General features: G+C 41.0%; 1 protein-coding gene across 2 annotated transcripts in view; it reads right to left on the bottom strand.

Moving 5' to 3' along the window:
* The window catches only part of MPDZ (multiple PDZ domain crumbs cell polarity complex component), a 175,962-nt gene extending 159,197 nt beyond the window's left edge, over positions 1 to 16,765 (bottom strand). Inside the window, exon 1 of one of the 2 annotated variants that reach the window (XM_037492286.2) lies at positions 16,712 to 16,765. Coding sequence is in view for 1 of the 2 variants with exons in the window: in XM_054688743.1 (XP_054544718.1) it covers positions 12,583 to 12,609 (27 nt within the window). In the remaining variant the exon portion in view is untranslated. Of the gene's footprint in view, positions 1 to 12,582; positions 12,684 to 16,711 lie in introns of those variants that run through there. The other variant, XM_054688743.1, reaches the window with a different exon arrangement.
* Between the last annotated feature and the right edge of the window lie 9,812 nt (positions 16,766 to 26,577).

Raw genomic sequence — 26,577 nt, 5'->3', positions numbered from 1 at the left:
ATTGTCACTTTTGATTTTTATATACATTCAATTATTCATTCATGTATTTATATTAGAATTAATTCCAGGACATTTTATTCTTTTGGTTATAATGCAATTCTGAGCTAATTTTGATGTTCACACAACTCTCACCAATGGAACCTCTTTTAGATTGCCTATGTCATTCTGACATGATTTCACCATGTTTTAATTTAAAAAGTTCTTGCACATTTCCTTATTTGACACTTCAAGCTGCTCCAGTATGGCAAAAAAAAAAAAAAAAAGACTTCACCTCAAACTGATAAATTACTTGGGAAAAAATTTGTTATTGGTAAATACTACTGGAAAAATAATTTCTTCAGGCTAGATTAGTTAATTCCAGCAAAATAAAAGGAAATAATATGAAAAGATTCCTTCAAAAATTATCATCTCATAAGGAAGATTCATTTTTACCATTAAAAAATAAAGTTTTACTGTGATTCTTTGATAACTACTCTGCTTTTATTTTACTAAGCTATTTTAGAAAAATGTTGGGGGCAGATCTATGTCCCTGGATTAGACAAACTCCATATGACAGAACAGGGCAAGAAATGAGCATATACACAGTACAAATCAAAATTACGACTTTTGGAAATGATACATAAACCCAAAAGAATACATGAATATAAATTTTTAAGTGAAAGATTTATCTTCATGTATATCAAGTGATAATTCAATACAATGAATAGTCATATAATATTTGTAAGATAATATATGGAAGTGGCATATTACTCCATAATTATGTACACATACATAAATAAAAATCATATTTTAACCAAAACCCATATACTTTTAAGAAGTTTAGGGGGAATAGTTTCAGTTACCCCTTTTCCTAGGAACTTCCCATTAAGAAAAAAATTACTAAAAAGGAAACATACATAAATTACAATAACATTACTTATACAATAAATGTACACTAACAAGCATGCTTATAAAATTTACTTTGGTTCTGAAAGTTACTTCCTCTGATTTTTAAATCTATTAGTCTGAGGTTCATTATTCTTTCAAAAAGTAAACAGGTCCTGTCAACATATACAACTCAACAACAAAATCCAATTTTAAAAAAATGGGCAGAAAAAATAGACAGATACTTCATTGAAGAAGATATAGATGACCAAAGGCACCTGAAAAAAGTGTTCATTATCACTTAGCATCTGGGAAATGCAAATCAAAATCACTATGAGATATCGTCTCACACCTGTGAGAATGGTCTATATCAAATAGACCAGAAGCAAGTGCTGGTGAGAGTGTGTAAAAAAAAAAAAAAAAAGGAACCCTCCTACAACATTGGTGTGTATATAGGCTGGACCAGTCCCTATGGAAGACAGTATGGAAGTTCCTCAAAATACTACAAATAGATCTACCATATGATCCAGCATTCTGCTCCTAGGTATCTATCCAAAGAATGTAAAAACACCATTTCTAAGGGATGTATATTCACTGTATATTCACTGCAGCACTATTTACAACAGCTAAGTTATAGAAGCAACCTGAGTGTCCACCAACAGCTGAGTGGACTAAGATGTGGACTATATACACAATAAAGTAATACTCAGTTATTTAAAAAAAAAAAAAGATGAACTCTTGCCATTTGTGGTGACATGGATGAACTGGAAGGGATAATGCTAATAATTCAGAAGGAGAAAGACAAATACTGGATGGTTTCACTCATGTAGAAAACAGAGAAACAAAACAAAGGGTCAGACAAAACAAACCTAGAAATCTGACCATAAAATTGAAGTTACCAGAGGTGGGGGAGAGGAGTATGAAGAGCAAAGCATGGAGGGGCTCAATGGAATATTGCCAAGGACTATGGGTGCCTCAGTAGTGGGTAAGGTGTTCTAATGTACATCTTAAGAGGTGTGATCCGATACCTCTCAGTCACACACAATGTTGCAAACTATTATTACCTCAATAAATTAATTAAAATGAATGAATGAAATAACATGTTCTTTTTTAAGTCAAAATTACCTAAACCACAGATACTAGACTAAAAGTCACTTACCAAAATCATATCCACTTACATACTATCCAAGTATATTTTGTGATGCCATTAAGTTTCTTCATTTATTGCTCACCACAAACTACAGTTAATTTTTTAAAGATTTATTTATTTATGCATACAAGAGCTGGGGTACAGGCCAGAGATACGGGGGGTCAGAGGACCCACCAGAGACAGAGTGGGGAACAGACTGACTGAAATGCACTGCTGAGGGGAGCAGCGGGCAAGACAGGAGAGGTCTGCTTTGCCATGTGGGTTGCTCCCTGGCCGGCCGGGGATCAAACTCGTACTGCAGAGGCTGTGAACTGCTTTCACAGTGTGGTGTTTAACACCTTGCTCCACCAGGGAGGCCTGAAAGTTAATTTTAACATTGAAAGTAACCTCAAAAAATATGCAGCTCACAGAAAAACTAAAGTTCACTGAGGTTTGGTTACAGTACATATCATTGATGTATCTGGGACTAGAAACTCAAGTTTCTGCTATTATTCAACTGATTATTAGAAATGCTAAACTCCTTTTAAAAAATAGTTTATAATTCATCATATTGCATGTATTTTCTTCCTCTTCCATTCTTATCTATAATTTCTAATAAAATAAGCAGATATGTGTGTGCGCACGCACACACACACACACACACACCAGGAACTATGGATTGCAATACCTTTTCTCTAGGCAAATTTTTATATATTTCACAGTCAAAATGTTCTCTTAGTCTATCCCTATAGGGCAGGGGCCCTCCCCCCAAATTTGTAACTCACACCAAACATGGTGACTCAGGGAAAAGATTCAGATGCTTCTGATAGTGAAGAGTTGGCCGCTTTGGTTCTCTCTCGCCCTAGTTAAATTCAGAGGAATTTAAGTTGTTGAGCAGTTTGCCCCTGTTTGCTACACCATCATTGCTATGAACCAAGAGGTAGAGACCCTGCATAATTCTGGACAAAACCAGGCCTGGGGGCCTCCCCGGTGGCACAGCGGTTGAGCTCTGGGCTGAGAAACTGCCCACAGCCTCTGCAGTGCCAGCTAGATCCCCAGCCACCGGAGAGGGTCCCACATAGAGTGCAGACCTCTCCTGCCACGCCCGCTGCTCCCCTCAGCAGTGTACTTCGTCAGTCTGCCTGTTCTTCTCCCTGCTCTGGCTCTGGTGAATTCCCTTACCCTCCCCCTCTTCTGACTATACCCAGTGCTTGCATAAATAAATAATCTTAAAAAAAAAAAAGGCCTAGGATTCCATTAAGGGGTACCCTTGCAAGTGAACAGTGCGTCAAGACAACCCAAATGCCCAAAACTAGATGACTGGATCAAGAAGATGTGGTACATATACACAATGGAATATCACTTAGCCATCAAAAAAGATAAACACATACAATTTGCAGCAACATGGATGGATCTGGAAGGGATCATGCTCAGCGAAATAAGCCAGAAAGAAAAAAAAAATACCGATGGTCTCACTCATAGCAGGAATCTAGAAAAGCTAAATAAAGGACCAGGAAAAAGAATAACTATAAGAAAGAAAAAATCAAAATCAACAAACAATGATTTTGGGGGGGGGTGCAGGGAAAGAAGGGATTGGGGTCAAAATAAGGGGGCTGCAATTGTATGGGGAATATAAAAATAACATTAAAAAAAAAGACAGAACTCAACAGGCAGCCAGCTGCTTATAAAGCACTCACTACTGCCACTGATTTTCTTGGGGTAAGCTAAAAATGTGCAGGATTAACTTTGTGTCACAGAGTTCTCAGGCACAAATTCATACACTGGCAACAAATTCTCCAGAGAAATTACTTAGGCTCCTGCCCTTTTGCCTGCCTGCAATGAGGCAATTCTCCAGTGGGCCCTAATAGACTGTGTCCTTGGTGCTTAGAAAAAGCATGGATACTCAGATGCACCCATGGGACTTAGAAATACTTTGGCAGCTGCTCTATGTTAGAATGTATTCAACCACAGGAGGAGGTGACATTACAGAAGATATGTCATTCTTCAGCCACCCTCTCGGGAACAGCATTTTCACTTAGTTTATGAAATCTCAATGACCATACTGGGACAGAATAAAGCATGACTTTGTCAGTTGTGACTGAATGATTCCTCAAGGTAAAGGATATTACTCAAGGATAGTGAATACAGAGACCATATTTCTAATACAGACAAAACCACTGAACTGGGATGTGGGAGAGCAGAACAGAATAGTATTACCACACTGTTTCACCTTATCTTCCCTCCCAACTACGTCAAATTCATGTTCTTCATCCAAGGTCATTTTCTAGGACTTTTCGCCATAACTTTTAAAATCATTCTGCATTCACCAGTTCTCACAACTGTTCAAAATTGTTTCTTCCATTCTGGAATCTTTTCTACAAAAACCAGAGTGTCATCTATCATTTTGACTACTTAGTTATCACTGAGTTATAAGTACTATACATCAGTAAATATTTTTGTCCTTCCTCATCAGTCAGCACCTCCTAAATTCAGTTTATGGCTCTCATAAGTTTCCTTCGCTAAATCTGGATAGGAATAACGTTTGCAAATTTTACTCCTAATAATTCAGGCTAAAATTCCTGACAGAAAATCCTCTGGGAAGAAAAGAGCATACTGGAATGATATTTAATGGGGCTAGTTTGCTCTCCTTTGTGGTAACTGATGGCAGCATCCCCAGTTGGTTTAGTTCTAGGTCTGCACAGAGACGTACTACCAGTGTACTTATAAAGGGCTCAGGAACAATCACACTAACATGCTCTTGCAGAACTTTATGCACACTTTATTTATTTATGTATTTAGTTTGGCATAGAAGAATTGCAGTGTAGGCCAGAGGAGCAGGTGGTAGGAGAGAGAATTCACCAGAGACAGAGTGGGGAGCAGAACAGGCAGATCTACTGAAATACACTGCTAAGAGGAGCAGTGAGACAGGAGAGGTCTACCATGCCATATGTAGGCTACCTCCCTAGCTGGGAATCGCTATCAACCTCAGGCTGCAGTGGTGATAAGTGCTGAGAGTTAACCCCTCAGCCACCAGGGAGGCCCCCTGGCTGGGGATTGAACCCAGGCCACAGAAACGATAGCTCTGAGACATAAACAACAGGCTGCCAGGGAGGCCTTGCAACTCTTTACAGGGAGCTATTCAGTATCTTTAAATTCGGCTGGCAGAAGAAATTAACACCCATTTTTAGTAATTATTGACTCCTTTAAAAAAAATAGTTTACAGTTTAACAAGACATATTCCAAATATGTTTTTTAAACACAAAGACAATTTTGTGAGGTTTCATTCTTTGCAAACTTGCTCATACCACTTTTCATAGATGAAGAAGTAGGGGCTCAAAGAGATTACTCTCTCAACTAATCCAAATAGTTTACAAAGTAATCATACTTCCACAGGCTTTAATGTGAGGTACTAATTCAGCTGTGAGAAGATGTGGGGCCTGAGGAGAAGGAATAAATAGATTTAAAGGTCTTAGACTGAATGTCTACCATGGCAAAATTACCTAAGTAACAAACTATTAATTTTTCATGTCAAAAGTGTTAAAAGACACTTCTACCACTTTAGTTGTTGTGAGATCCTGGCCAAGTCATTTCACATTTCTGACCTGTTGTTAACTAGGCATTCATTAACAATAACAAATGCAAAGGACCTAGAAACAGAAACCACAGGGAAGTTATTGCTATTGTATCTTTTATTAATGTCTGGACACCATCTCCATTTTGCTGTTCCCAATTTAGTGACAGATTAACCAAGTTAATTAAATCAATATTTCCTTAACAAAAGTAAAAACTAGTATTTTCTGGATTGGCACATGCAAATTACACTGTCCAATCCATGCAGTAAAGTACAAAACTTTAGAACATCTCCTTTCCATTTTTGAAAATTATAGGTAGTTTTTGTGCTATAAAGAATCCCAAAACTCACCCCAACCTTACTTCAAAGTAGTAGAATTGAACCCAACAATTGCAAACCGCAAAATTCTGCTTATTCAAAGAACTGACAGTTACCAATATCACATTATCTACCAAAGAAAAGAGATGAAAAGGGTTGTTTGGTGTATGGCAAGCCACAGATGAACAGAGGAGGAAAGGGCCTCCTCTGGTGGCACAGGTGGTTGAGCGCCACGCTATGAAGCTGTCCGCAGCCTCTGCAGTGCCGGTTCCATCCCGGATGGTTGGCGAGGGTCCCACATGGTGTGGCAGACCTCGCCGGTCTCACCCGCTGCTCCCCTTAGCAGTGTATTTCGTCAGTCTGCCTGTTCTGTTCCCCACTCTGTCTCTAGTGAATCCTCTCACCCACCTGCGAATCTGGCCGTACCCCAGTTCTTGTATAAATAAATAAATTCTTAAAAAAATAAACAAAGGAGGAAAAAAAGAAGAAATCAGGTGGTGAGGAAGACAGAAGGGAGAAAAGAGAAAGACTGAGTAGTAGCAAGATAGTTTAAAAGCCCTCAGAAAATTCCTTAGCGCTCACCAGGCTTACTGGATGTTGAACCAGTGTTGACAAAGGCTACAGACGTACGGGAAGAATTGGATAGTTTCCCACCTCAAAGTGAAATCTGACTCAAAGGAAGAGTCCAAATCTATCTTCTTTCACCCACCAATCAGCCAAACACTGTAAGTCATCTAGTCTGAGTCACTTTCCTTGTGACTGAGTTATAAGAATCCCCTAAAAAGAGTATGTTAAAGTGCTCAGAAAATGGTAAATGTTGTAGAAACATTTGTCATTATTATTAACAAGAGAATTAGAATCAGAAAAGTTAGCTGGTCTTGTTTCCTAATTTTCAATAAAATCAATAGCAAAAAAAAAAAAAGTATACATACACATATAAAAAATAACCACTGCATTATTTCAGCAAGTTTTAAATAACCACTTATATTTTTCTAGGCATGGTGCATAGACTTAGCATGGTAATTGCAAAAGTATCCTTCCACGTTCAAACAAATATGCACTTTTATATTTAATTTTGTGTTAATAAGGATTATTTCCTTTTTTTTTTTTTTTTTTGCTTTTTGTTTTATTTACTTATAAGAGTCATTCCCAAACTGTATCTGCCTTTACTGAGGCAGCATAAGACAAGGCTGAATAAGAATAAATTCCTAACTTAGGAACTCTCTGTTTAGTGGAAAACAGTAATTACACTGCAAGGTGATGTACTTAGGGTACAGAGAAATCTAGTGCTACCAGCAGGAGTCAGGAAGAATTTGGAGATGTGATAAGTGAATTGTCCAAAGGATGTACAATTTCAAAGTGTGTGAAAAAGCCAGGAGAGGAAAAGACTTCTCTTGGTGAGAAAAGGACACCTTCTTAAGGAAATTAAATCTTTGAAAAAAGAAAAACTAAGGAAGTAATGACAGTGGTTCCCTAATACTGGGGTACAGAAACCAACTGGCACTGGGAAAGCAATGTTTCTATGGCCTGTTGGGACACTGCCATGTAGGCATGCCAGGGTATTTAGATATACTGGGAAGGGTTAGGGTAGAGTATTAAAATTTATTTTCTGGAAAAAAAAAAATTCTGGCAACAAGGTAAAAAATTCACCAAAGGGAACCTCCCTGGTGGCACAGGGGTTAGTCTCAGTGCCATCAAGCTATCACCAGTCACTGCAGCCTGAGTTCAATCCCTGGCCAGGGAGCTAACCCATATGGAGCAGCAGACCTCTGTCACACCCACTGCTCCCCTCAGCAGTGTATTTAAGTAGATTTGCCTGTTCTGTTCCCCACTCTGTCTCTGGTGAATCCTCTCACCCCCAGCATCTCTGGCCTAACCGCCCAGTTTTTGTATGCACAAATAAGTCAAATAAATCTTTAAAAAAATTCACCAAAGGAAAAAGGAACAAATGATAGTAACACCAGATGTTAGCCAGTTACAACAGATCAGCATAAAGCACGTGGGCCTACATTAAAGCAGTAACAAGAAACATGAGCAGAAGCATAGACACATTCATTAGAGAAATCAAAAGGATTCAATACTCACTAGATATGTGTTGGGAGGGAGGCCGAATGAGTGAGTGACTGCAATAGAGACTGACTCAAAATTTCTAATCTGAGGGCCTCCCTTGGTGGCTCAGGCAGTTGAGTGCAGCACTATGAAGCTGCCCACAGTTTCTGCAGTGCAGGTTCGATCCCCGCTGGCCATGGAGAAACCCACATAGCACAGCAGACCTCTCCTGACTCTCCCACTGTTCCCCTTCGCAGTGTATTTCAGTCAGTCTGCCTGTTCTGTTCCCCACTCTGTCTCTGGTGAATCCTCTCACCCTCCTGTGCATCTGGCCTGTACCCAGGTTCTTGTACGCATGAATAAATAAATCTTAAAAAAAAAAGATCCTAATATTAAAACAAAAGATCCTTATAAAAAATTTTTCTAATCTAAGAAACTAAAAATATTGGACTTTATTAGTGTAAAGAACAGTAGAGAGATGTCATTTGATTTTAGAGAAAAGGGTAGAAACATTTCTCTTGAACATGTTGAGCTTTAAATGTCTCTAGGAAAAAAAAAGGAAATATTAGAACTTCAGTCCCATGAAATAGGAAGGATAGTAAAACCAGATGTCAGATTTTTGCTGGATTTTGTTTTTGTTTTTTCACTTACTTATTCGGTTACTTTTTCTCATAGGGATGAATCTTCCACACCAAAAACTGTGGTTGACCCCCCGTAGGCAGTCAAGTATTTGTTGAAAAACAATGAATCAAATATACATGTGCATCTGACAAAAGAAATTTTATATATAAAAACAGGGAATCACTCACCTCTAGGTTTTGTTGAAAATAAAAGGTATAAATCAGGAAGAAGGTACAGATAAGAGGGGAGAATTGAGGTTGGAAACAGCAAATACACACTTATAAACATAATGTAATATTTAAGAATTATTTGGTGGTTAAATTAAAGATCTCTCATGCTCAAGCACTCTTAAGTACTGCATTTGTAATCACTCACTATAGCCAACACACTAAAGCAAGGTATAATGTTACCATTTATTTAGCTGATATTAATAAGACTTATTTGCTATCACTTTGGTTCCTATACCAATCTGAAAACAAATTACTTCTGGAAAATAATCTTAATAAGGTCAAATTGAATAAGATATCAAAATATCTTAGGCATCAAACAATGATCAATGAGATAAATTAAAAGTCCTAGCGCAATCAAAAACATTCCAGCAAGCTTCCAGATGAAATAAATCTGCATATACGGAAGGAGCTGTATATATATAAAAAAAGTAAAATTGGCCATCATGCTTTTTTTTTTTTAAGATTTATTTATTTATACAAGAACCATTGTACAGGTCAGATGCGCGGGAGGGTGTGAGGAGTCACCAGAGACACAGCAGGGAATATAACAGGCAGACTGACGAAATGCACTGCTGAGGGGAGCAGAGGGCGAGACAGGAGAGGTCTGCCATGCCATGTGGGACCCTCCCCAGTCGGCCAGGATCCAACCGGCGCTGCAGAGGCTGAAGACAGCCTCACAGAGTGGTGCTCAACTGCCTACGCCACCAGGGAGGCCCCCATGATCCTTTCTTAATGACCTCTCTTACTCCATGCTAAACCAAAACAAATTCATGTGTAGATCATCTACACAAATAAAATCTGTACACAATAAAATCAGCACTTTTCATACACTGTACTTAAGAATGTCTAGAGGGGAAACTGCATTCCTCTGACAGGAAAGAGAAGTCACTGTCTAAATCAATTACTAAACTTGTCAGTCATTGGTGGTCTACACGGCTGAGAACATGGGGGAAAGCGCAAAAAGACAATTTACATCTTGCTGTAATGATTCCTGGCAGTTCAGATAAGGGAAAATTATATACAGAAATCCAAACTGATATGAAACTTTCTCAACATGAACCTTTTTCACGTTAGATAAACATGGACCAATTAAGTCCTATGATAACTAATTCACAGATAATATAGCAGGCTACATATTTTTATACCCTATGTAACTCAGTAGGACTCACTAGAGTCATCTTGACAACTGGTATTTTCTCTCTGAATTTTCTTTCTTAATTAACTCATCCACTATTTAACTACATTCATTAATTGTTTGCTAAGGTATTCAAAGGACTAAGGGTCAATATTAAATGTATAAACCAACTTTTACTTTTGTCATAACCCAGAAAGCATTTCAAGCACATCTGTCTTAAATGGTGTTTTTAATTTGGGCTTTTTTTTTTTATATTGTTGATGTTTTGACCACTTAATTTCAATGAAGTGATCAGAACATAGAGATAAATATATGTTGAGAATTACCAAAAAATCTAAATTACTCCAGCCCAAATAACGTGTTTTTATAAAATAATGTTAATCCCCTCTCTGATTAACAATACATTTGATAATCTTAGTTGTAACATATACGGCTTGGAAATTATTTGGGAAACTAGTCATCAATTACTACTCTGTTATTCAGTTCACTATATGATCATCACATCAATTTGTCACAGGCAGTGATAGGTAAATCTGTCAAAATTATAATAACTACAAAACATACATAAGTGGGGCAAGAGAATTAGGCAAGGAGAAAATAAAGCTATAGGCTCAATATTGAAACCAACTATACTACACTTACACTTTTCACCTAGGTAGGATACAAAAGCTTTGAAAAGCCTCAATCCTGATATTTTTTTTTCTTAATCATCTAATGTCTTTAAAAATTAGAAAATTTCAATCTATTTTTTAAAAATATTTATTTATTTATGCATACAAGAACTGGGGTACAGGCCAGAGGTTTGGGGGGTGAGAAGATTCACCAGAGACAGAGTGGGGAAAAGAATAGGAGGGCTGACTGAAATACACTGCTGAGGGGAGCAGCAGGAGAGACAGGAGAGGTCTGCTGCACCATGTGGATTGGTCCCTGGCTGGCCGGGAATCGAACTTATGCTGCAGTGGCTGCAGAGCTTCATAGGTTGAGTCTTAACCCTGTGCACCAGGGAGGCCCCTACTTCCTTACTTTTTTATATTAAAATTATGTAACCATTCTCACTTCATATAATGTGTTTTTCTTGGTGGAGGGGCTGTAGTGCCAAGACAATAAAATTACAGATAAGTTTGTTTTCTTCCTTTAACTTCTCCATGATGTCCCTATTTTTTAAATGCACTATTTATATCATCAAAAAAGGTTATTGAAAGATAAAATTATGTATTTTACTATAGCTATAGTTTTAAAATGTAAGCAATAGAGTAAATGGTAAAATAGTCCAAAATATATTCAAACTACCAACGTCAAATCACCAACACTACTTGAACAGACATTTTCCTTAAGATTTTATTTTTGGTAGCTGATATCACTGTTTTTATTTCTTTCTTACAAGTGTATCTTTTTTTTTCACTTCCCTTCATGCATTTATTTATAGCATCTCAGATCTGGAGGTAGAGTGGTTTACAAGAAAACAACAAGAATGCTGTTTTCACAGACATAAATAAAACTAAAAGAAGGATACAGATAAGAATTCCCTAGACCAAACACATTTAATCACCACAAGCAAGAAAAAAGCAGAATTTAATTTTTAACTTTTTAATTCAAAGGGCCAAATTTGAAAGCCCTGCTTTAACATTTCTCTAAAACAAACACAATATTAACACCTAAAAGTTTTTATTTAAATTTGTGATACAAATTACTTTTTCCAAAAGGGGGAAAAATTTCTGGGGAGGAAAATTTCTGCCAAATATTTCCCCACAAAACATGCATTAAAATACACATTTTTTTAATCAACATGACTTAAAGAATAAATTCTGCTATTTCAATCAGACTCCAAAACTATTACGAAGTATTTATAAGAATAACCTTTAAACTTTGCCTCCTTTAAAATTTTAGCTGACTCTTTTCTATGAGATAGAAGAAAAAATATTTTCATAAAATCATTGCTTTTATGAAACACTTGAAACTAATGCTCTGTCCACCAGAAGAACCAATTTCCCAGGGAACACAGTAAGAGGGAAAACAAGTAGCCTCAGACCAAAGATAAAATGCCTTTTTCCTCAAATAGCACTTTTCCTTTCTTCCCAAACATCAAATTACTAGAATAAAACTTAAATTAACAGAATAACCTGCTCTGTGACCTCCCTTCCTTAGCCTGAACCAGTTCATTGTATAAGTTCTCACCAGTTTTATAGTTCAGGCTTCTTTATAAACTTGTCATGGGCTAAACTGTACCCATTATGAGTCATAGGTTTAGTCTTAATCCCACTACCTCCAAATGTGACTTTATTTAGAGATGGGGGTCTTGAAAGAGATAATCCAGTTAAAATGGGTTCATAAGGATGGGGCCTAATCCAATGTGACTGGTGTCCTTCTAAAAAGAGATTAGGACCCAGGCATGCTCAGCCAGGAAGACCACATGAAAACACAGGAACAGTTACCTACAGGTTGCCATCTACAGGTTGCCAGCAAGCAACCCAATGCAGGTCTCTAAGTTCTTTAAATCCTTGTAACATTTACCACAATAAAACTTTTTTTATTCTTTCCTCTGTAAGGCAATTTTTTACAATTAAGACAGTAAGCTTCTGGAGCACATCTTCTATTTATTTTCACACTAACATTTTAAAATATTCCTTCTAATCCATCTACTATTATCTACTTAATGAATAACTACCTCAGATCTTCTCAGGAAATACTTCATAGGAAGCCAATGGATTATTTTTTTGGCAAATAGTTCTTCATGTCCTTATTCTTTTTCATCCACATGGAATCCCTCTGTAATTATTTAAGCAATATATAAACTTTTCCGAATTAAACATCATTTTCCAATCACATTTACATAGATGCTCACTAAGCATGACACAAATTTACAAAAGAAAATAATGCCTTTTTACTGCAGATATGGAATTGGTAATTTAACAGTATAAAGTTAGCAAATGAAATCCTACCTTAGCCAAAGTGTTTTTTTTAAGCACATATAACTAGGAAATATAATTATGATGTATTTCATTCACATGTACCATCAAGCAATCTTCTATGTCTGCTTCTTTACTTTGAAGTACAGGATATTTCCTATGTGCCGTTTGGTAGATACATTATTTGCTCTAGCATATATGGGGACATTTCCATTTCAACACATCAATGTTGTCTCAAGATTTTGTTTTTTTATTTCAAAAAGTAACTTGTAATACAAACTTAATAAATGCAAACAACCTGCTATTCAGCAGGCCCAGAGAGTAGAGATTATAGTATCAGACTTGGAATGTAATCTGAAAAACAGAATCTGTCTTTAATTTAGGATAGTTATCTGTCAGCAATTCATTTTTTTTTAATACAGGCATTTTTATTTTTTTATTTGTTTGTTTGTTTGTTTATACATGCACTGGGTACAGTCAGAAGTGCGGGAGGGTGAGAGAATTCACCAGAGCCAGAGCAGGGAGCAGAGCAGGCAGAAGGACCGAAGAACACTGCTGAGGGGAGCAGTGGGCAGCAGGAGAGGTATGTGCGCCATGTGGGATCCTCCTCCGGTGGCCGGGGAGCAGCCGGGGATTGAACCGACGCCGCAGAGGCCACGGGCAGCTTCGCAACCCAGCGCTCAACCTGTCAGCAATTCATTTTTAAGTGCATGTTTCTAAATCCCTTAATCTTAACTCTAGACAATGGGCCCACTTCTTTATTTGTAAAGTACAGCCTCCCAACCACAGCAGCTAAATGCTGAACGCCTGTATCAATGCAAAATTCTATTTCAAGAATTTCCAGGCACTTCACAGCATTGGCCATCTTACAGACTTGTGGTAAATTTTGGGGACAGCCTCTACTCCCTCATGGTACAGATACATTTAAAAGGTATCTGAAATTCCAAGATGTCTTTAAAGGCCAAATGGGGCAATGTCTGTATGAGAGGAACATGGAGCATGCTTAAAAACTGTGAGTGGCATCTCTCCCTTGCCAAGACTCAACCATCAGACCTAGGAGATAAAAGGAGTATGGGAAAGGGAGAAAGCAAACCCACAACGAGAGGGGAGCCATGAAAAATACCCTAACAAAAGGAAAAAAGGAACACATTTAAGAGGTATGGTCCACATATGAGCTATCAGTGAGAGAGATGCTGAGAATAAACATAACCTATTTAAGCAAATGAGGTAGGAAAGAGGAGTGAAGACTCAAAGAGGCTCCAAGAACTGTCTTTGCCTCAATGACAACTTGTCTACAGAAAGGAACTTAAAGACACCCCCTAGCCATGGCCTCTCCCTTCCCAAGTGGGGAAAACAAACAAGACTCAGTTCTCACTCTTTCCCAGTAACAGAGCAGCTAGAAGACACTAAAACTCACCGAAGAACGCCCTGAAATATGGCTCACAGTAAACTTAAAATAACATAAACTTATAAAACTACATAGATTCACCAATGAAAATCCCACGTTACACTAAATTCTAAGAAAGACACCAAAATATTAAGAAAACTTTTTGAGAATGAAACTTTGATATAATTCAACACACGACTAAACTTGTCCCTCTACTAGGAAAAAAGCCTTGCCTGTTTGGGGGACCGCCAGAAACGGGGCCTAAAAGGCAGTGATATTAAATGACACACACATCAAAAGATGTAGTAGTATTTAAGCCAGGCTTATCTGAAGCCCAGCCTTGGTCTGCAACGCGTGTGATTGGCAACACTGGTGGTGGCTTTTTTTTTTTTTTTTGGTAAAGAGTAAGATTGTAAATATTTCAGAATTTAAAGGCTATATTGCATCTCTATCTCAGCTATGCAACTACTCAACTCTGCCACTATAGCTATGAAATCAGCTACAGATAATAGGAGTGAGACAGACAATAGAAATGACTGTGGCTGTGCTACAATAAAACTTTACTATAGACATTGGTATTTCACAGGTCCCGAAATAATCCTTTTGCTTCAGTATTTGAATATGCACAAACCACTCCTTCCAAAACCTCAGGGGAAAAAAAAAAAAAGGCTACAAAGTCCAGACCCCTAACATTTTGAGACCTCTGCTTTCAAGTTCCTAATGTGAACCCTGGGCAGAGCCCCATACAACTGGACCAGCCCACTTGTAAACTGGCCTTTCAAGCAAGCAGGAAATCTGGGCATTCCAGAGGAGATAATTCTCACCACACTTTAAGTCCCCTCTCCACACCCCCAGGCAGAAGCCCAGGTGCATCTCTCCACAGGTTTGGACTGTATATTAGATGTCCAAACCAAAGAATTTTTGTGTCTTTAAAACACACAATCACATAAATCTGTATGATTCAACCCTTAGAAAAAAGTTCACTTGTCACTTAGATTCAACTTCATCACGGAAAAACTCCAAGTCTCAGATTTGATATTAGTTATTCTATAAAAGGTATCCTAATGAAGAACGTCTCTGGAAACACAAAGGAACGTTTAGGTGTCACCAGCGCTTGATGGCAGCCTGCCCGATTTTCAGATTCTTCCCCTCTGGACACTGAAAGAACAAGGAGCGGTTTCCTTCCAGGTTGAAGTGCTGGTCGGTCTCTCTCTCTCTGAAGATTTATTTATTTATGCATACAAGAGCTGGGGCACAGGCCAGACGTGCGAGGGGGTTGAGAGGCTTCACCAGAGGCAGAGTGGGGAACAGAACAGGCAGATTGACTGAAATACACTGCTGAGGGGAGCAGCAGGCCAGTAAGGAGAGGTCTGCTGCGCCATGAGGGCTGCTCCCTGGCCAGCCGGGGATCGAACTCAGTGCTGCAGAGGCCATGGATAGCTTCACAGTGCGGTTCTTAACCCCTTGCGCCACCAGGGAGGCCCCTGAAGTGCTGGTCTCTTATCTGACCACACCAAGGCAACAGGAGCCGACACCCACTCTCCCCTCCCCACCCAAGAAGGCACGCAGCGCCCACACCGGTTCTTCCCAAGCAGAGCAACCTCTGCAGCCAAACAGAGAAATGGATGGAGACGGACGAAGAGACCCCGCCGCCCCCCGGCTCCCCGCCTCAGAGCAGGGGCCGCCATCCCCCGCTCTCGCCCGGCCCCTCCTCCTCTCCTCAGTCCCGTTTCCAATTTCCACGAGATCTGCGGGAAAGCCCGGCCTCTGCACGTCTGCAAAGACGAGCAAAAACTGACACCATCCCCACTCAACCCAACTCCCCCAGCCACCGGCGTCTCCCGAAAGCCGCTGCCCTAGCAACATCCGGCATCCGGGGGCTGCGACTCGGCAGACAAAGGCGTCCCGGGGTGCGGGGGCGCAGGGGTTCGGGGGTTCGGGGAGCTCGGGGGAGGGCGGGCGAAGCCAGAGCGCAAAGCTCCCCCCCCCCCGGAGCCTCGGGTGAAAGGGCGCTGGCAACGCCGGGCGTGGGGGTGTCGGGGAGGCGGGTACCAGCTAGCGGCGCGCTCGGGGTTCCCGCTGCCCGGGCTGGAGACGCAGTGTGGGGTCCCCCGCCCCCCGCCCGAGGGGGTGTCCGGCCCGGGGTGCGGCCACTAGCGGCGGCGCGCAACAGGCTCCGGCGCCCGGGGGCGGCCGACCCGGGTGTTCCCCTCCCGGACACCATGACGGCGCCCCGCCGGGCACGGGGCCAGAAAAACTTTTAAAGGGGTTTAGAGTGAGCGGGAGCGAGAGGGGAGGGGGCAGCGCGCAGGGACGCCCCGGGACTGCCGCCCGGGCGAGCGCGGAGGAAACTTCCAGACCCGGCCCTCGCGCCGCGCCTCAGGCGCCGCGGCTCCCCGCGCCGCCGGGCCCGCGGGGAGGGGCGCGAGCACCCCGCCCGCCCCGCGCCGCGCCCCGGGCGCGCGCCTCGGCCTCCCGGCCCGGGCCCCGGCGCCGCTTACCCGGCTCGCGGCGGCCGCGTCGGGCCCGGCGCTCCGCCTCGCTCGCGGCCGCGCTCCTCTCCGCCGCAGTAACGGCCCGGCGAGAGCTCCGGGGCCGGCGCGCGCGGACGCTCACGCGTAGCCGCGAAACTTCATCCCGCCCGGCCGCCGCGGCCCGACGCCAGCCTCGCGCTCCGCCGCGCCCCCGCCCCCCTCCGCCGCGCGCGCCGCACTTGCGCCGACCGGGCTGCCGGGGCGGCGGCGGGGCCCGGGCGGCCGGGGCTGCGTGACGCCTGCGGCCGGCGGGCGCGCCTCGGCCAATCAGGGGGAGCGGCGCGGCCCGCGGGGCCTGGGGGTCCACGAGCTGCCCCCCGCGCTGGGCCTGGGGTGCAGGGAGGGGGCTGTGAGGTTGCCCGAGGAAATGCGGAGCGCCCAGGGAAATGGGAATGTGAGGTTTTTGGGAAGATGGTTATTTTGGACAGGCGTGCCCCTGGCCGTGTTGGGGACGTACTTAGTCTAAAAATGGTGTTTGTCTCCAATTCGAATGGAACGGTGTTCTTGATTTGCTAAATCTGGCGACCTGTGGGGACTGGTGGGCTCTGTGTCTTCTTCTGGGGATTTGGGGAAATGTTATGGAGACTGCCTTGCGGTTCTGGTAGGATGGGGTGGTGATGAAGCGCTTCCTTGAGGAGACTTGGAGAAGGGGGTGCGAACAATTTCGGTTTTAAAGTAACTTTTAGCACAACTTCAAAGTACATACACACATGATCAGTTAAAGGACATAAAGAAGAGGGCCTCCCTGGTGGTGCAAGGGGTTAAGCACCGCAGCTTCTGCAGCACGAGTTTGATTCCCAGCCCGCCAGGGAGCAACCCACATGGCGCGGCAGACCTCTCCTGACTCACCCTCTGTGCCCCTCAGCAGTGTATTTCACTCAGTCTGCCTGTTCTGGTCCCCACTCTGTCTCAGGTGAATCCTCTCACCTTCCCACATCTCTGGCCTCTGCCCGGCTCTTGTATGCATACATAAATAAAAAAAAAAAAAAAAGACAAAGAATAAACATGAAGAATGGGTTCAGAATTGCACGGTGCCACAAAAGAACACTCATTTCTATTTTAATGACATTGTGACTGCTTCTGATACTGTCAATTCCTGGATCACACACATGGGGGAAAAAAAGTGCTTGTGCTTTCAATACATAAGTCTAATATTAAGGTTGACATGAAAGGATATTCAGAAATCCAAATTAAATATTTAAAAGAATTTATTTTCGTACGTGGAATAAAGGTTATATTTTTCTTTGGCAGACTTACAATTTTTATGTCTCCAAAATTCACCAAATATTTAAGGGGAAACAGTTTTTAAAATTACAAGGATTCACCATGTCACAAGGGAAATTGTTTTGAGCTTTTACATGCATGTTTTCGGAGCTAGCAGAATAGATCATTTTCCTGCAAAGTATTGGAAATTGAGTAAAATGCCTTTTCATTCTGGAATTTCTTAAGATTCAATTATAGACACCCTTTTCTTTTTGACCCTACCCCTCAGTAAGTTAAATTTCATGTCCAGCTTATCCAATGACTCCTAAATCTTTACCTTCAAACCAGACTTCTCCATACATCTGAATGTATGTTCTACCTCCTTGTTTGCTAGTCTCAAACCTAGATTATCCAAATGGAATTGTATTTCTGCTCAAGCCTGTCCATCTTTCACAGTTCAGTGTTTCTCTGAATGTCACCACCAGAACATGTCTCCATGATTTCCATCAGGATAAACCTATTGTGATACAGTCTCATTTTACCCTGTACTTTTGCTTATAATATCCATCCTACTTTTTAGTTACATATATTTAGTTTTTTAACTATTTATGCAATGTCTTTTTTCCTCCTTAGACTATAAACTCCTTGAGAATGGGGATCAAGTTAACATTTCATCCTCCGAGCCTAGCTAACTGCTTCACACCTATTTATATTCACACCTATTTATATTCACAACAATTTGTCTATGTAATTTTGTAATCTTGCCATAGAGTCATCTCAAGTCATTCCATTTGGAAAAGATTCTCTTACTGCTTAGAAATTCCAGGATTCCCTCCTGTTTGAATAACAAATAACTTTGTCATTTTCCAAATCTCGTCATTTTCATATTCAAAGGAAATAAGTACATGAAATGCTTGCTACTAAGAGAAATAATTTGCTACTAGGAGAATAATTTCATAATTAGTCATTGAACATAATCTGAGGGTCTTAAAAAGTTAAATTATATTTGTAATATTGCATAACAGGGAAAGATTCCATGACCCCAAATTAGAGGCAAATTGATGGAATTTAATTTTCTAAATTTGGGGACATTTAAATGAGATTAAAACAGGGCCTTCCCGGTGGCACAGCGGTTGAGTGCTGGGTTGCGAAGCTGCCCGCAGCCTCTGCAGCGCCGGTTCGATCCCCAGCTGCTTCCCGGCCACTGGAGGAGGGTCCCACATGGCACACAGACCTCTCCTGCCACCTGCTGCTCCCCTCAGCAGTGTCCTTCGGTCCTTCTGCCTGCTCTGCTCCCCGCTCTGGCTCTGGTGAATTCTCTCACCCTCCCGCGCTTCTGACTGTACCCAGTGCTTGTATAAATAAATAAATAAATATTTAAAAAATAATAAATAAATGAGATTAAAACAAAGTACTCTATGTTAGTTAAAAAATACTGTTATTCTGGTCTCATGTGACAAAGTGAGTCCTACATGCTCACTTAAACAGTAGTATATCAAAAGAAAAAAAAGGCATCTTGTTTAATCTTTCTATGAAATTAATTAATTAGTTAATTAATCTTTCTATGAAATCCTCCAGTACTTGGAGATCATTCCACCCTGGAGCTTTCCCTTTTGAAGTTGACCCATGTAGTTTTATTGTTCTGTTTCATTTGCTCTAATGGAGGAGTCCCTAGATTTACTAGACTACTGCTTTTTTAAACCAAGTGCTGGTTTAAGATTAATTTTTAAGTGAAGTAAAATCTTACTGAGATAGTCAAAGTGTAAATAAAATAAAGTAGAGCTGTTACTCTCTCTATGTGCGTTGAACCCTCCCCCCATTCATATAGATGAATAATTCAATTTCCATCACAGTCTCCAAGAACTGAAGATGAAGGAATTAGGAACACTGCATTCCAGATACATCCCCAAGGAGGCATTATTCAAAACAATTTGTTTTTCTCAAATTTGAATAATATTCAGACCATTTATAAAGAGAAGGATTTGGGGAGCTTCCAGGGTTGTTTGCATTATTTTTATCATGATTTCACAAATACAAATATAAATTATGTATATAATGTTATTTTGCACTAGTAGCTCTTCTACAACTCTACAACTGGTAAGAGGCCCAAGCAGTCTATTCAAAACTTTTAATATCTAACACAAAGAGAAATCCTGAAAATTCCATTTTTGATCCATCAGGATAAAGGGGACCTGTTAGTTATCTCCAAGAGCACAGACATGTCAAAGAGATAATCTTAGGCATGGGGAAAATATTAAATTTCTATCTCCTTTGAAAATATATAGAGAACTCGCTCTCTTCATATAATAATTTATAGGAGAATAGAGGCATTGAAGCCTACAGTGTGTCTGATTATGTCACATCTCTCTAAAGAAGAAAGAAAGGGCACTGGGAGGCCATGACCTTCTGACCTTAAATCCATTTGCTTTCGTACCCTATACCCTCAATATCTGGTGCTTTGAGGAAACCCTGGGAAAAACCACTGGGACCAGGTTCATTTGGAGGAGAAATACCTCAAAAATTGAATCAACATCTCTGCCTCAAGTTTATGCAAGTAGAATGACATTTTGGAATCTTTCTCTTAATAAAATTTTCCTTATGCATCATCTATACTATGAGGGTATAAGAGTGTTCAAACACAAGTCAAGAAAAATAAGCAATAATGATAAAATAACTTTTTCAAGTTGCATGGTATCTTTTAGGTAACACCTCTCTTTTAGAATGGCAGAAAGACCAGAGAAGGGATATTGAGTTTTCGGGACCACCAGTGAGTTGCTGGATCACATATTGCCTGATACCCACCCATCTCCTGTATTTCCAGTTATATAAGAAACTCTCCTTTATTTACTAACCTAGTTTGAATTGTGTTTTCTCAATTCAAACTAGTCATTTGCAACTAAAATCTTCCAAACTGATGAAATATATACATTAAGCCATTGACAGTGAACTAGACAGGTACATTTTCAAGAGACACACTAAGCTTTCCTCCATTGGTGGATGTTTGCTAAAGAATAGTCTGGAGAACACAGATGATAAAAATTCACATAGGTGATACTCACTGAGAAATTTGACATCTCTTTGGTCATGTCATGAAGCACACAGAGAGGATGGAAAATCAGTTCAGTGCATACAGCTCTAGGGATGACATTTTCTCAGAGATTTTGCAAGTCTCTCATAATATGATTCAGCAGAGTCCTGTTGCTATTTATCTTGCTTTCCTTCTGCCTCTAACTATGTTTGTTTAAATTGGTGCCTTGAAAGTCTGGTGATTCCTGATGTTCTCTTCAATTTAATAATGAGCAATGAGAAGCAGCTGGGGGCTCTGCGTGCATAGGAAGATGTGTTGACTCACATGCCTCACTTTTCAGGGAGCAGTATTAAAATCAGTATCTCCTCAATTTTACATTGAGCAAGTCTTTGCTCAAAGATATTTCAAGTATTTAGAGAGGGCATTTCTGGGTGTTTGTCTGAGAAAATGAGAAATAACTGGCTGCCAATAGTTCTATATGGAAGCTGCTTGGGGCGGGGAGGGGGGTGTGTGTGTGTGTGTGTGTGTGTGTTTATGTGCTTGTCTATGTGCCTGTATGTGATAGTAGTGGTGATGGTTTTGTCACTTGTTCCAAACACCATGTTTTGCACATGAATTTTTTTCTGTTCTCCATTGTACTTGATATTTTGATATTTCCAATATCTCTGTGGTTTTAGTTGATAGATTAACTCCCTCCTCAGCTATAGTGCTCTAGATCCTGTGGCAGGGTTTCTCAAAATATATATATTTTTAATTTTTAAAAATATTTTTTTTTATTTTTGTTTTTCATTTTCAAAATGTCACTTAAAATGAATTAATAGAAAAATGATTACATGTTTGGATAGTGTGTCAATGTTAAATTGCTTTGAAGATTTTTAAAAGAATTTTTATTTCTTCATGGACCAGGCCATAGGCCACAATTTGGGAAGCAGTTCTCCAAAGCCTATTATTCCAAATGTGATCCCTAAACCAGAAATATTTGCATCTGGATCCCTAAATCCAGAAATATTTACTTGTGAGGTTGTTAGAAATGCAAACACTCAGGCATCTGCTCAGATGCAGTGAATCAGAGTCTTCTGTTTAACCAAATCTCCAGGTGATTTATATGCACATTAACATTCTTAGGGAGTTTTTCATCTGTTCTTTGTCTTCCAGGAATGTGCCACTCACTATATCTCTAAGTAATAGAAAGGCTTTACTTCAGAATTTCACATAGTTGGCATTTTCTCTTCATCTGGGTCATTGATCAAAAGTCACTCTGCAGAGACTTCTCTGACTCTACAATAAAAGTAGTAGCCTCTTTGTAGGGTAAGATAAAAAGTATCAGGCTTTTCTGCCCTCCAGCCAATAGGATAGATGACGGAAATCTGTGGTCCTGAATGCATGCCTGATGGCTGGCACCTGGAATAGGGTGTGGGCATATGTAGATGGGATTCACCTGGGCTAAGACTGGGCGTTTAAGGGCGGCATCACAAGGATGCCAGCAGAAGCCGAGAGAAGAAGCAGAGAAGCAGCAGAAGCCGAGAGACAGAGAACCATGAGAGCAGCAGAGATCACCAGAGAACCCAGAAAGAGTGAAGACTTGCTGGAGGTTGGGAGGCCTCCCGGCCCCCCAGAACCCCTCGCCTACCATATACCTGATAAATCTAAACAAAAAGTCTGCAAAGCCACCGAGGGCTCCAGGACTCCTCCTTTACCGGGTCTGCTGGATCAGAAAACCTGCACTGTGTCCATTTCCGGTCCCTTACACTCTTCCATTTTGCATTACTCTGTGTTACTTTCTTTATAGCTTTTATTGTTGTATCGCTCTGTGTCCCCCAACCCCCATTCAAATGTAAGCTCCGTGAGGGCAGATCTCCTTTCTCACGTCCAGCTCTCTACCCAGAACTGTTGTTGATCAAGTGGGTTGTTATGCTGAAGCAGTTGAGGAATAACCACCAACATACTGGACTGAAAATTAGCAAGCTCAGGTTTATTGCGAGACTCCTGACAGTAGGAGGGGGTCCCAGGGAGGAGCCCATTACCACTGGGGGTAGATAACTAGCTGGCTAGGTACTGCAAGAGTGACCTGCAAGTGGCCTCCCCAGTGGTGCAAGGGGTTAAGATTTAGCACTATGAAGAGCCTCCCCTGGTGGCGCAGCATTTGAGTGCTGCGTTGTGAGGCTGCCCACAGCCTCTGCAGTGCCAGTTCGATCCCTGGTCACCGGCGAGGGTCCCACACATACACACACACAAAAAAAAAAGATTTAGCACTATGAAGCTATCTGCAGCCAAACTGCAACAGGAGTTCAGTCCCTGGCCAGGGAGGTGACCCACATGGCATAGCAGATCTCTCCTGACTTGTCTGCTGTTCCTCTCTGCAGTGTATTTCATTACCTCTGCCTATTCTGCTCCCCACTCTGTCTCTGGTGAATCCTCTCATCCCCATACCTCTGGCCTGTACCCCAGTTCTTGTATGCATAAATAAATCAATCTTAAAAAAAAGAATTGCTTAAAAAAATAAAAAGAGTGGCCTGCAAGAGCTGGCTGGAAGGGCTGGTTGTAAGATAGCAGACTGAGGCTGGGTACTTGAAGGAGCAGAAAGCTGACAGGCAAAGGTGGCTGGCCACTGAGCTAGGAGGCAGAGTCTGGTAACCACAAGAGGCATATAGACATTCGCAGTGGCTTGTGGTGGCCTCACACCTCTGGGTGGCAAAGTGGGGCAATGAGACAAAGCAGGGTACTGGAAAAGCACCACAATGGAAAAAGTCCCCATGAGAGATTATAAAAGGAAACCTACTCCCAACAGTAAAAGGCTCCTCCCTTGAACCCCCTCCTGCTATCTCTCTTGCAATAAACCTGAGCTTGCTAATCTTCAGTCCAGAGTGTCAGTGATTATTTCTCAATCACGAGAACACAAGAACCCACTCCATCGGCAACAGTACTAGCATAGTGTCTGCTAGATGGTAAGCACTCCTTACTGCTACAACCCACTTCTGTTTCACTCACTGCTTCTGTTTATTGCTTGCTCCGTGTCTCTCTGAATTTGTAATAGAAAGCCCAATCCAAAATGGTTTATAATGTAAGAAGGAAAGGTTCCTGTTGTGCAAACACAGCAACCAGGCACAGTTCAATTAAGTCTCTGGTCCCATTTCTCTCAGCGCTTCTATGTCAGCTTCGTGTTCATACTGGCAAGCAGACAGCCATGGCAGATCCAGCTCTCACGTTGCCACCAAATACTGTCCAGTGACCATGCAGTGCACTGCTCTTTTAAAAGATATGTACAGAGTCTCCCCGGTGGCGCAGCGGTTGAGCGCTGGGTTGCGAAGCTGCCCACAGCCTCTGCAGCGCCAGTTCGATCCACGGCCACCGGGTGAGGGTCCCATATGGCACGCAGACCTCTCCTGCCACCCACTGCTCCCCTCAGCAGTGTACGTCGTCAGTCTGCCTGCTCTGCTCCCCGTTCAGGCTCTGGTGAATTCTCTCACCCTCCCGCGCTTCTGACTGTACCCAGTGCTTGTGTAAATAAATAAATAAATCTTTAAAAAAATAAAAAAATAAAAGATATGTACAAACTTCTCTTCTCAAAACCTCTTGCAACATTTCTCTAACATTCCTTAAATTGAAGTGGCTCACACGCTAATTCTAAATACACAGATGCATATAGAGATGATTACAAACAATAATACAATAAAATCTATATGACATATAGATCTTAAGATCTATATGACATATATAAAAAAATCTATGACATATATAAAATGTTATAAGATTTTATACATCATATAAAATCTATATGACACATACATATGTATCTTATAGATATATATCTCTATATCTTAAGTGTACATTTCAAGTGCCTGGGCTGTGACCAACCAAACCAAAATGTACAATATTTCCAACATCCCAGAAAGTTGCCTTGTACCCTCTCTGGTCAATAGGAAGAACAGTGCCTTGCTGAACCACATAGGAGCTGGAGATAAAAGAAATCATTAGGATATTGAGTCATTTTTTATTGAAAATGTTGATGTTTTATCATTCATATCCATTTTTATTTTTAAAAATATTGCATTGAAATTGTACCTTGATTACAGGATACTTTTGGTGTCTGTGTTTGTGTTGGTGCTGAATGTGAATACCACCCTCACTTCATTCCCCTCTCCCTAGCTGTAGTAGTGCAGTTGATGAACCTCTCTGTGTCTCTCTTAATATGATCTGTGCATGTGGCCTCACCACACTATGTCCTAAAGTAGCAAAATTTCTTACATGGTAGCTGAAGGCTCCCAGAGTGTGCAGAAGCCAGTAGGCCAACTGCATTCCTTATCTGATTTGATTTTGGAAGTCACCTAGTGTAACTTCTGCCCTATTTCATTCATTGCAGCAGACAAAGGCCCTCCAGGTCCAAGGAGGGAGAAGAGAATCTATTTCTTGACAGGAGTATCAAAGAATACTCTAGAACTACCATGGATCTTGTGGCTTTTACAGTCAACTCAGAGTATAAATGGATAGCTCTTATTTTCAAGTATTAAAAATTCCAAACGATTTTTAAAAAATCATTTTACATCCAATTTAAAGTACCCCCTCTTTGCCTCCAGTTTAGTTGAATATTGTTGGTTTTATTCACTCCTTCCTATTTCTGGCTCATCCAACTTTAGGTTAAGAAGTTGGGAATGAGATGAAAAGAAGCAAAAATATTTTTATTGGCTGGATATTGAAAACTGTCTTTAAAAGCAGATATCTAAAAGCTAACTTCTTTTTGAGGGGGTGATTCAGTGAGTTATTTAGAAACCTCCTCCAATGTAGCTCTTTGGACCTCTGCCCATTAAGGGGATGATGTATATTCCTGTTGATCTTATAATAACTCCCCTACAACTCCTGCTTTCCTGGTACACCCCACAAGCCTCTTCCTACTTGGGCCCATTTATCGAGACAGGCAGTTCTTTTGGGAAGTTCTTTCAAATTGGTGCTAGTCTAGATCCACCACCTTCTAAGTTGTCTCTATGGAATCACAGAGAAACTTGGCAACTCAACTCCAGATCTGCAGATTGGCTTTGGAGCTAACCATAACATCAATGCTAGACAGCCTCACTATTCTCTGTGTTCCTCAAACTCGAGAAGACCCAGATCAAGTTTTCCCTGAAAAGTCTCTCACCACACTCTGCTTCAAAAGCTACACCAGACAACATCTAAGATTTACATTCTTCACAACTAATATCCAGGTGATGAACTGTCTCCCCTCCAGTAGTTATTTTGAAGCTCCACTCACTTGTTTGGCAGGATGGTGAAGAAATAAGACTGTGCACTATGAAGAGAGAAGGAGAAATATATAGCATTCTCCACCATCTCTAAAGTTTCTCCAAAGAAAGTTCACATTGAAAGCTTTCCTTTGAATTTCTACTCTTTGTTAATGTAGCCTGAAGTCTGAAGTGGATAATAAGTGAAGGGAATCAGGGTTCATGTTAGTTTTCTTAGTAAGTGCCATGGAGATGTGTCCAGTTCTTACATTGAGAATATGTGTATCAAATATCCCTAGGGCCCTAAGATTTGAGAATTTGTTAAAGTTTCAAGAAAACAAAAATGTCCCAGTTGACATCAGCAATGCTTCTGCATCCCCTACTTATAG

The sequence above is a fragment of the Talpa occidentalis genome, unplaced genomic scaffold (genome assembly GCF_014898055.3).
Source record: "Talpa occidentalis isolate TD23 unplaced genomic scaffold, MPIMG_talOcc4v2.1 talOcc4.7, whole genome shotgun sequence".
Classification (NCBI taxonomy): Eukaryota; Metazoa; Chordata; class Mammalia; order Eulipotyphla; family Talpidae; genus Talpa; species Talpa occidentalis.
Note: the sequence above shows the minus strand (reverse complement) of the source record. Positions and strands in the feature narration are given on the sequence as shown.